This window comes from Perna viridis, chromosome 5, assembly GCF_037379345.1.
Source record: "Perna viridis isolate PV_CMFRI_1.1 ecotype Kerala chromosome 5, ASM3737934v1, whole genome shotgun sequence".
In the NCBI taxonomy this organism is placed as follows: domain Eukaryota; kingdom Metazoa; phylum Mollusca; class Bivalvia; order Mytilida; family Mytilidae; genus Perna; species Perna viridis.
In genome coordinates this window covers 30,452,231-30,464,347 of record NC_142449.1, presented here as the reverse complement: position 1 = coordinate 30,464,347, position 12,117 = coordinate 30,452,231, and the positions used below count along the sequence as shown (strand labels likewise).

General features: G+C 33.1%; 1 protein-coding gene across 1 annotated transcript; it reads right to left on the bottom strand.

Moving 5' to 3' along the window:
* Positions 1-144: 144 nt before the first annotated feature.
* LOC148617033 (protein-L-histidine N-pros-methyltransferase-like) lies at positions 145-9,720 on the bottom strand. The gene is made up of 6 exons (XM_088584313.1): positions 9,408-9,720; positions 8,212-8,402; positions 6,732-6,832; positions 4,138-4,246; positions 2,795-2,979; positions 145-361 (listed from the first exon to the last, which is right to left on the bottom strand). The coding sequence occupies exons 1-6, from the start codon at positions 9,591-9,593 to the stop codon at positions 147-149; spliced, it is 987 nt and encodes a 328-aa protein (XP_088440439.1). The 5' UTR covers positions 9,594-9,720; the 3' UTR covers positions 145-146.
* Positions 9,721-12,117: the final 2,397 nt, after the last annotated feature.

The window sequence follows — 12,117 nt, the reverse complement described above, 5'->3', positions numbered from 1 at the left end:
AAAAATGGCATGAAGTCTAAAAAATCCTATGCTGCAAAATTTGGTATAAGGGAGATTGCTTGAAGTGGGGAGTGAACTTGCTTACAATATTACTATTTGTTTCTTTTTAAAATGTTTTAAAATGACAAAGATGTTAACCAAATGCATTATCCAGTATCTTTTAATTTCAATACAAAAACTGCATCATTTAGAACATAAAAAGATTTGTGTAAGTCCCCTTCACAGAGATAAGGCAGTCTGGTAAATTTTTCTACAACGAACCCACTGGGTTCAAATACATTCTTTATAAAACTGGTGGCCTGCTCCTCAAATGTTCTTCCTTGTATCAAGAGATTCTGTGTTGGAATGTGGTCTGTTGAATCTGAAAATAAATTGAAAATACTATATTTGTTATTCTGTAAAGTCTGTAGTTGGGAGTTACAATGACTGTCCCATCTTTTAAAAGGAAAAACATTTTGAAAATAAGTTTTATAGTGATTTAGCAATAATGATAAAGTCTGAAAATTTTCATCCAAATAACCCCATCCGAATCACCCAAAAAAGTTTCTGGCACATTTTAAATTCAATTTATGTTTGATGTAACCTTGTAAAATCCTACTTAAGAACCAGGCAGATCTTATGAATATTGATATGGCCAGTAAATTTTATCCCAACATTTTTTGGGGGTTCCAATTTAATGTTAAGCTCACTGCAATATAAGGAAGAACAGAGATTTTTCTGTATCCAAAGTGAATTACTCAGAAAACTAGTACATTTTCAGTTTCCTTTAAAATTAATTCTATTATAAACAGATCAGAGTTACTTTATTTTAAAGTTTCAAGTGTTTTATGTGTACATGTAATTCATTCTTTCTAACCATTTCAATAAATGACAAACCAATACATTTTTTTTTGTTAAAACATGAGTTTGTGATCTCTGATGGTTGAACATTTGTTTCAAACAAAATTTGGCATCTGCCAACCAGTGTGTCAGTCCTCTTAAATTTTGGTCATGATTTTTTCTCTAACTATACAGGACAGAATGACACTTACCAATTATTACAATGTACAAATGTAATAAAGATTTGTGGCATGATGAGGCCAGAGAAAAAAACTTGTCTGTTTAAAGTTACAGATAATGTTTGAAGTTTCTTCAGATTTTTAATTTTTGACTTAGTTATGGCCCCTTAGATTTAGAAAATTGATGCAAAAACTAAGTTTTACACACATTTTTCGTCATGCTTGCAGAATATCATTTGATATTTGGTACATTGCTTTATTAAGACAAATTTCAGATCAGTTAGGTATTTTGTTCCAGTTCATTACCTTTTTTTGGCTAAGTTTTGGCCCTAGGAATGAAAATTTGTGCAGAAACTCTATTTCCAAACTTTTTTTTTCAAGCTTGCTGATTTTCATTTGATATATGGACCCAGTTTCATAAAAAAAAATCTCAAATTGAGTATGGAAAGATTTGAGGAAATCTTTAATTTGAGAATTTTTATGAAACCCAAGTCTGGTACCGGTACTCTATTTTATGATGACCAAAACACTGTTGATAAGAATAAACAAGAAAGTAACTTATCATAACTCTAATTCAATATGTTAAAAATTATTTCAGTTTAAACATCATGTACATCATAGGGATCTTATTCAATTGAAAGTTTCGAAAAAGAAAATTTTTTTCCAATATAGGTTCTCCTCCCTACTATTGTGATGCCAATTATGGGCTTTCTAATGGTTAAATTTTGTAAGATTTTGTGGATTTTTATGAGCATCAAAAATTTTTTTTAGAAGTGTAGATAAATGCATTTCCAAGAAATTTGGTTCAGTAGAAGTTAGCCTCACAAACTACTCAAGGACAGTGCTGCAAACATCTTCTTTCCCTGCACAGTTTAGTAGCCGTGTTTATGAAAAATCAAGTGGATGTGACTCATGTATGTTAAAAACCAACCAAATTAACTCTCTTTTCCTATCCTGAAACAGTTACAGACCACATAACAAGTCTTAGTTTTTCATTCAGTTGTTGCACTAAGATAAAAACTATATAGATTGTACCTGAAACTTGGCACTGAAACTACGCCGACTTTTTGTATCACGCTAGAACTCTAACAAGAAGTCATCACTACAGAAGTTTTATGGTCGTTATCATGAGCTCGTGGATCGTTATGGTGTATCCATCAGCACCATGAAAACTGATTTATTCAACGGGCCATAGTTTTCCTTCCAACGTTTGTCTACCCCGGACTTGACTTTTTATGAGCAACTTGGCGGGTGTTTCTAAGAAGATGCTTACCCTACCGGTGCACCTGGTCCATGCTCCCAGTTTTTAGTGGAGTCTGAGTTGCTCATTTACTTTTGTTACTTTGTATGTATGATTTTAGTTACGTTATGTTCTTCGTTGTGTATGTCTGTTTTCCATGTCTGGTCTTTGTCCCTGGATTACATTCTTTTGATTACCGCTATAACCTTGGTTCACTTGATTACTCTTTGCAAGAGTTATCGTTCTTGATTTGATTGATTCAAGTGGAAGATGAATGTATGGTTTTCTCTAAAATACAAAACTGTATGCAGTAAGGATTACAATTACAAGAACATACAGTGTATGTAAATTGAAAAAGTATCATTTCTCTGGAAGATATTTTCACCAAGAATCTCCTCGACCATTGGTATCACCCAAATTTTATACTGACTGTCTTCAATATTCACGATGTGGGAAAAAAATCAACCAACAAAAATCAACAAATCTCTATTACTACAAGTATACTCACTATATTCACCACAAGTATACTCACTATATTCACCACAAATATACTCACTATATTCAACATAAGGTTCAAATGGAAATACAACGGCAACTATAGCTTTTCCTGTTCCAGGCCTCAGAACTCTGCGGATTGAATGTAAAATTTTCATTGGCTGATCACACCTGTCCAGCAAGTTCAAGCAGCCAATCAAATCATAGATGACATCGCCATTATCCCAGGAATCTACAGGGACTACACTAAAATTGTTAAACTGTGTTAAAATATAGTTTACAAAAGTGAAACATCATTTTTACATTAGGAACTAAGGCTATATAATAATGGCATTAAGGTAGATCATACCTATTTACTGATTACACAGCATTAGTTTCTATCATCAGACAATTATATTTTCAATAAACAAATAATGTTTAAAATGATATAAAAATAGTATGTTTAAATTATCTTATAAGAAATTTTGACATAAAAGATTGTATGGTAAAATTACAAACATTAATTGAATAAGGCCTCTTTTAAGGGGAGATAATTGATGGGAAATGTAATGGGAATTTTAGTTTTTTAATATTACAAGAAAAAAAGTTAAGTGACCCCCAGTTTTCTTTTGAAATATAAAATAATGTTAGTTAAGTGTTGAAAGAAATTCTATTCACCAGTTTTTTTAGAGTGAGTGAAATAATTAAGTTCCCCACAGGATCCATATAAAAATTGCCTTTATTAAGTCTTAATAATCATGATATCTAGTTTGGTGACCTATGTTTTTCACATTAAAATTTTAAAGAATGTTCATTCAAGGTCATCTTCCAGAAAAAACTAGCAAAATTAATTTACTAGAAATATTACGTATTATCTACCTTAAAAGTTTTAAATTATCAGTTTTGCTAAAAAAAAAAAAACAAACAAAAAAAAATGTTTAATATCCATATAGGATTTTAGTTGAAAACTAAAATATTGCTATTTGTTTGGAAAATGCTTTTAACAATACCTTAAGTGGATTTCTTTACAACAAAATAAAATTATTTATTTAATTATTCGATGCATCAAAACATTGAGTCAACACAAACAATATCACAATATGGAAAAAAAATGATTGACCATTATCCCATTATAGTTTTATTTCAGATGTAACATACTTTCTGATCGGATAAAACATTTTGTTCATAATCTCATAGACCAGATTTTGTAATGTAACTGTGATGTCATCAACATTTTTTGATGATTTACTCATTAAATTTTTATACTAAAATTTAATTATAAGGAATGACTTATATTTTTTTCGGTCTATTTGAAATAACCTCAATGTGCATGGTGCACACTTAAAAATAACCTGCTACCCAGGTTATTTAGTGTGCACCACATGATTGGGGTTATTTCTTCATAAACAGAAAAACTATACCTACTTAAATCCTTTTTCCTGGAGACGCCACACCATGGTTGGTGACATTTCAGTGACATCAACAACATCACTGTATTTTGCCATTAACTCTGTAATTTTCCCATCACCAGCACCTATAATAGTTAACAATATATATATATACAGTACAATCTTAAATGATCGCTCAAGAGATTTACAGTAACGATGAAATCTGTCTTAACTTCCTCCCTCTATGATTATTTGACCCCCACCACCTATATTGCTTAGTCTAACTTGTTGTAATGGTTAAACTATTGCAGGGGGTTCAAATATACAAGTATGAAATAATCACAAAGGGGGGTTAAAATTTGTTATGATAGTGAAAGCCCAGGGTCAATATTTTGTTGAGTCAAAATATTGTATGACACTGAAAACCTTTATAAACCAGACATTCACAGAAGTTCATTCAGACTAGGCTAAATGCTTCTTTAACCTGCAAAAAGAGAACCCATGTTTTAGCTAAACAATGTCTTAGTCCTTAAGGGGTTTGATTTATTCAGTTATTAATCGAATTTAAAACAGGTTGTCTTGATAATAAAAGTTTATGGGAGAGTTATCAAAGTAACCAAATTTCCAGGGACAAAGACCAGACACAGAAAACAGACATACACAAAATAGAACATAACGTAACCTAAATAATACGTACAAAGTAACAAAAGTAAATGAGCAACTCAAACTCCACTAAAAACGGAGCATGCACCAGGTGCACTGGTAGGGTAAGTGTCCTCTGCTTTTCTAGAAACACCTGCCCAGTTGCTCATAAAAGTCAAGTCCAGGGTAGATGAAAGAGGAAAGGATAATTATGACATATTGAACTAAATCAGTTTTCATAGTGCAGATGGATACAACCACCTGATTCAATGTGGATAATTCAATAATGATTTTTTTTTCATATAAACGGCAATAACTCAATGTTATTGTATAAATGATCAAGAAAAAATTGAAACATAAAATATAATGCAAACTTTATGAGACATTTTCATAGGATCAATTTAAATTAATTTCTGTTTTTTTATAACACTTTCCAAGCAAGTGTTATTTTTATTTTTGCTCTTTTCTTTACAAAATGCCAAAAGTGATTTGGTACTAAACGCATGGAGTAGAATCAGCATTTATTACTTTAATTCTTATTTCTATGTATTTCAGTCAGATTGAAGAAAAGTTGTTGAAGTATAGACATATTTTCATTTAATTTCTTGTCTGAATATAGCTGAAATATTGCTGCTCGGACGTTAAACCCCAACAAACAAACAACAAACATCATTTAATTTGTATAATATGATTTGAAGCCAAAGGGGAGTGTGAAGGAAGATAACTTGAAAGTGTGAAGGAAGATGACTTGAAAGTGTGAAGGAAGATGATTTGGAAACATTTTTGTTGTAATTGGTTATGGAAAGAGGTAGACTGAGGTTGTAGTGAAATACCCGGTAGGTGTATTCCAAGAACAAGTAGTAAATTTGAAACAACCTTACTTGTACATGTATCGATGATGGTAAGAATGGTAAGGATGGTAAAAGAGTTACACGGTTTTAGGAAATGCTAAGGTCATGAAACTTAAGTTCAACTATTTTAAATTACCAGCTTTCATTCAATGCCCATGACCTTACTTTTGAAAATCATTTTAATGCCTAATTTTTAAGTTAGCATTTGTTAATGGAGTATACAGACAACAATATCTTTCTTTGTGGATACTTATTTTTTTTGCATTTCAGGATATCAATTTAATTTTGCTACTATTTATTTTTAAGGCTATTACTTTGTTTAACACAAATTCTGTAATGAAGAGAAATTCTTAAATGACTAATTTTCATGATTTCTGGACATTCTGGCAAAATTAGCAAGATTGATTGATTGATAATGGTTTATCATCTTATGACAGATATATCATGCATTTCAGGATAAGAATGAATGACCAATCAAACTAACCCTGCTTTTTACTAGTCAAACACTGAGCCTGATTTTTATTGTGCTTGCTCACAGATGCAGCAGCTCACAATGGTCATGCCACCCCACTCTGACACATTATTCTAACTACAAGCCAACCAGTTGTTACTCTATCCCCTTAAGAGACTGTCCATGTAAAAATCAGGCAGATCCTATGATATGGGTAGCACAGGGAAAATTCTATCCCACAAAAATTGTAATGCTTTTTTAATAAAAGATCCTCCTACTTCAAAATGTATTTTTCTTTTAAAGTATGAAAGAAAGACTTGCCTATTAACTCATAATCTGCAGGTCTATTCAGGTTTTTACAGGATGGGTTTATTAGTACTTTAAAACTTACCTATGTTAACTGGTGAAATTTTGTTTAACTTTTTTTCTTTAAAACTGATCCCAAGAAATAGAAATGACTTTCTTCAAAAGGGGGCATCTCTGGACCCATGATGCTCTCAATGTGTATTGGACATTTCACAAAAAGTTGTAAGTGAATGCACACCTGGTAATGACATCACAAAGCTATTTTCTATCATGAAGTTCTTAATTACAACTAATTTTAGAATTAGGACTTTTTGTGAATTTGGTCCCTATGCTCACTTAACTTTAAATGTATTCACTGCTTCAAATGTAAGCTGTTCTTACCTAGATCCATTAATCGTCCACATCTCCAGTCAGACTGTACACCAAGTAACATTCTAAACTGCTCATCAGAAAACACAAACATGGATCCCCTTTTCAACAATCTGAAAAAAATAAGACTGATTGAATAAATAGAAACAAGATTCCTCCATTTTTATCACCAACAAACATTAAAATACATTAAATTCATGTAATAGGACTTCAAATAGTGTATGGTTAAGACAGATTTCTGATTGTTCAGGGTTCATTTTAGACTAGTTTTTCTATATTTTCTAGTCTTCAGATACCGATAATAAAAGTCACATACATGTAGTTACTCAGAGTAGAAGACTATTTTCGTTTTTGGCAAAATATTTCAACTTAATTTTTTTCACATACAAAAATATTTATAATAATAACTTGGATATAAAACTTTTTTTAAAACCCAGCTTTCACACTTTTAGAACAATAAAACTGTTGGTACTTTAATTCTGTCAAAATAAAATATTACTATTGCCAATGTCCTTGCCCTTGCCTACTGACATCAATGTTATTTTCTCTGTTTACATTCTCCAATAAAACTAATTGAAGCTTGAAATTGGGGTTAAATTATACAATGTACAAAGCATTAAATGCTGTTGATCCAGAAACTATTGCTCATATTTAGTATAATATTCATTATTCCTGCCACAATGCACCATGGGACATAGAAATACAGGTGTCCATCCGGTCACACTTATTGACACAACTAATCAGAAATCACTTGATGGATGTTGTTCAAATTTTGTAGGATTGTTAAGTCACCATTTGTAGTTGGTCATATTGTACAACTATTTTGATTTGACAAATTTTGTAGGAGAAATGGAACTTTTGCACTTCACCTTTTTTTTGCAGTGGCGATGGGGGACATATGACTAGGAGTTGCTTATTCAAGAAAAAAACAAGCACAAGTATCAAAATGCATGACAAAAAAGTGTGACTGGAAGGACGTGAAAACAAGTATTACTTCTAACACAATTCTTATCATCTATTACAGGATTTTTTGTTTGAAATTAACAAAAAGTGATTAAAAAGTTTTACACAGACTAATAATGCTACATTCATGTGAAAATTTTGTTTACAACAATCAATTTTTAATGATTGTATAAACATGTTTAAAAAAAAATCTCAAATAGCCTCAGTATGTCCTGGTATTGCATTTTTGTCAGGCCTATACTAGTTGTGGTCTTTGTTTCATACCTCATGTCTCTATTTTACTGAGTTTCATCATTTTTTTGCAATATATATCAGGGCCTAATCTAGACATTGATGACATGGAGAAATTTCAGTTAATTATGTTTGAAAAATAACAATACTGACATTTTTGTCTGTGTAACTGAAAACAAAAATGCTCTCTATTAAAGGCATATGGGAGAAGTGAGCATAAACAAGGAGAAGTGTTTGCTCATTTCTCCCTCTTGATTAGGCTTTAGAAGATTATTTTGTTCCTTCACAAGTAACCTACCCATTAATGGTAGTAGCAGACATAAACCAACTGAGAATAGATTTACAAACTGAATGCCCCATTTGTGTGAATACCCAATCTGATTTTTCTCTGCACAAGTTCAAAAACTGTGTAGATCCTTCATCTTGATCAAACTGTATAAATTTGTCACATACATCTGCAGGGAATTTTGACATGTCAACATTGTACCACTGAAATACATAAATAAAAAGATAAGAAAGTAGTAATATTAAGTAGTGTTGAAACAGAGTAAAGTAAGACAATATAATATATTAGCAACTCTGCCGGTTATCATAGGAGTTCAAACCAAATTATGATAAATTTTCATTGCCGTTTTATTTTTATTTTTTTTCCCCAATTTTTATTAAATCATACACGTTGGTTTAAAAGCCCGACACACTGCAATGGTCTACACTAGTAAGGATCTATGTAATATATTGTAGTATTCTAAAATAATGTATTATGAATGGAGAAGAATGAGTCATCAATACTGAAAAAAACTTGATCGGTAAATACTTTACATGAATAGTTTGTTTGGTTATAAAGTTTCAAGAATTTTATTTTTGTATGCATTGGCATTAGGCAGCGTATGGTATAATTCAACTTTCAAACTAATTTATAAATTTTTAAATGTAATAATCGATATGGACATAAAAGGGTACAGATTGTTAATGAAATTGTGTCTTTAAATACACTGATCATTGTGGAAGCTTAAGGAGGCTTCTAAGTTATCATTTTTCAGAAGTCTTTCTCCTATGGAATGAATGCCCAGTCCTCTATAAATTCCGAACACATTAAGGTGGCACGAAGTCAGAAAATAGCTGACCAGTCAACCACTAGCATTCATGTAGTATTGTGATATGATGACATGTCTATCAAAAACATCACAGGTTTCATTGGACTTGGCTGAATTGGATAAAACTTGCTTATCTCCCTTCTCACACTATGTACAAACATTTTCTTCTTCCTATGAAGTTCATATCTCAGATGTCTGAGTTTTGTTGAATTTGGCTATGTACACTAATTACATGCAGTGACAAAGGATTGTACATATAAAAGAATTTGTAAATACAATTAAAATCCAAGTTTGTCTACTCTGCCGTCCGGATACCCACTTCGAGTGCCTCTAGTCTAGTGTGGGTGCAATAACTAGTGTGTCTGGCATTAATTTTCCTTGTCAAATTAATGGTGCTTACATATTCATGCTTATCATTCTTTTGTCTTTCATCGTCGATCATTTTATCATATACAGCACGAAGCAATGGGCTGCGCACATGACGTGCAGGGTATGAATGCTCTGCAGCCCGGCTCATTGCTTTTATCTTCCCCGACGTCAAAATAAGAAATTCACATATTAGGAGAATGGCATGGTGTGTCTGCATTTAAAATCGAAACTTCTTTGGTGTTTTATTGTCTCACTTGTTAATAATATATATGTGTAGATATACGAACACAAATGTGTGAATACAACCCGTTTGGTCTTCTAAAAGTGAAAGCGAAAGTAGACCAGCTGACCATTATTTATTTCCGGTTAGGACAATTTAATTCTTAAAACTCCGACATGTCCATTTATTGATCTTCATAAAAATCTTTCTAAACAATTTTCATTGTTTGTGTATATGTGTAGGCGTTTTCACAAAAGCTCGAGAAACTTAAACACGTAACCGTGATGTAACTTAAATAATAGTGTCCACTATTGCCAACAGTTTGCAACAATTACACTCCTTGAAACGTTCGCGTTTCCCATTTTAGCCTTCGTGCATCGTTTATCGCGTGTTTACGTGTTTTGCGTTCGTTGAAACGCCCGATAAAAAGGCGTTCGTTTAGCATGCGTTTGGTGAGCGTTTAGATATCGTGCGTGCGGGAAACATAAACGTCTCAAGGAGTGTAATGATGTTTGCAGTTATAGGGTGGATGGGAAATTACTGGGTGCATACAGAACACATAGGGTGGAGGGGATCTTATTGGGAGAATGCAGAGCACATAGGGTTGAGGGGATCTTACTAGGAGAATACAGAACACATAGGGTGGAGGGGATTTTACTGGGTGTATACAGAACAACAGAAATTGTTTTAGCTCAGGATGAAGTAGCAGTGAGTTGGTGATAAGTTGTTCCAGGCAAGGAATTAATCAACCCAGTCGACTCATCTCTGGTGGAAAGGGTTTGTAAACAGCGAAAAAAAGATGCAAGGAACCACGCGTATGTACATGTACTTGAAAACGGAACCACGCTGTTATCCAAGGGAAACTGTAAGCAGAGCTCCCTTGGTTTAGACGTGTATTTAAATTGTAGGTCTCTGCTTGGTGATATACCCCGCTCACTCCCCATAAACCATATAGGAAACCCTACTAACCAAAATGAAAAAAATGATGTGCAAGATTAATCATTTTAAGAGTTGTATCGGCTTTTCTTGACAAACACATAAACATACAGACACACTGTAAGTAAACCGTAGTAGTTGAGAATTTCAAACGTCTGTTATTTTGAACAGAAAACAGTTTTTTTTTCGTTTACAATACTAGTACCAAGGTAATTAAGGGAACCAAGATTCTAGCGGAAATCACATGCCAAGAAATACCCCCAAAAATTTCTGGTCTGCCCCCTACAGGCACTAATTATCTTTGGTAACGTGATAGTACAGATGTGGTCATTAATGTATCTATTATCTCAGCAGGGTCTAAAGTTGGATTTTGGAGCGGTTTGTCTTGGCATGAAAAAATGTAATCCAGGGATAAAGACCAGACATGGAAAACATACAAACACAACAAAGAACATGAAGTAACCAAAAACAATACATACAAAGTGACAAAAGTAAACGGGCACCTCAGACTCCACTAAAAACTGGGCGCATGAACCAGGTGTACCGGTAGGGTGAGCGTCCTCTGCTTTTCAAGAATCATCCGCCGAGTTGCTCATAAAAAGTCAAGTCCGGGGTAGACGAAAGAGGAAAGGAAAACTGACAAGTTTAACAAATCAGTTTTCATGGTGCAGATGCATGGATACACAGTAACGATCCATGAGTCTACGATGACGACCATAAAAACTTCTGTAGTGATGGCTTCAATCTTGTAGAAACATAACCCTGTTCCAGAAGCCTAACTGTAAGATGTCTAGCGCAATACAAAAACATGTATAGATCATTATGGGATGTAGTTGGCGTAGCTCCCCCTCGTTTTTACAAAGAAAAGAACTAAAAAAACTATCGTAATCTGCTTAATATTGTATTGAATATGGCAATTTATCATATTCATTCATTGAACATGTCATAATCTGGTTTCCTTTTATACTGATTCTCTTAATAATGCCTCCCCTTCATGGAATATGAGGAACACACAGTGTTATTGTCGATTAAAATTTGAAATACTTGGATAACATTTTTCTCTCAATACTAACCAAAGTGACTCTGACAGCTTTTCTCTTGCGAAATGCAATCCCCGAGCCTTAATCAACACATTGCAGTCTGTGAAGGTTAGAAACCAGAATGAGAAATGTACTTTACGGCCTTCCGCATGTTTACCCTACGTTTCTAACAGTAGAATTAAAACGAAAAATGCACTTTGTTACTATAATGTGTACATGTCGCCAGCGGACGATTCAGAGCGATGGAACACCGCCACCCCCTTTCCTTTTGTTGAAAAATTAATTTTGTTTTCGTTAATTTTGTGCAAAAACTGGTCCAAAAAATTAGCATATTAATAGCTGGACCCTCTTTTAAATTCCTGGATCGGACTTGTACTTCCTCTTTAATAAATTTTTGGATCCGCACCAGGTCTGGTCGCTAATGTTTTCTTTCACAAAAGTGAAGCATGAGAGTTTGAAAATGTAGTTTATTTTGTCACATGAACGATATATTCCTTTACAAAGCTTATAGACTGCTGTTTCTAGTTCCCCCAGTCGATTTCTTT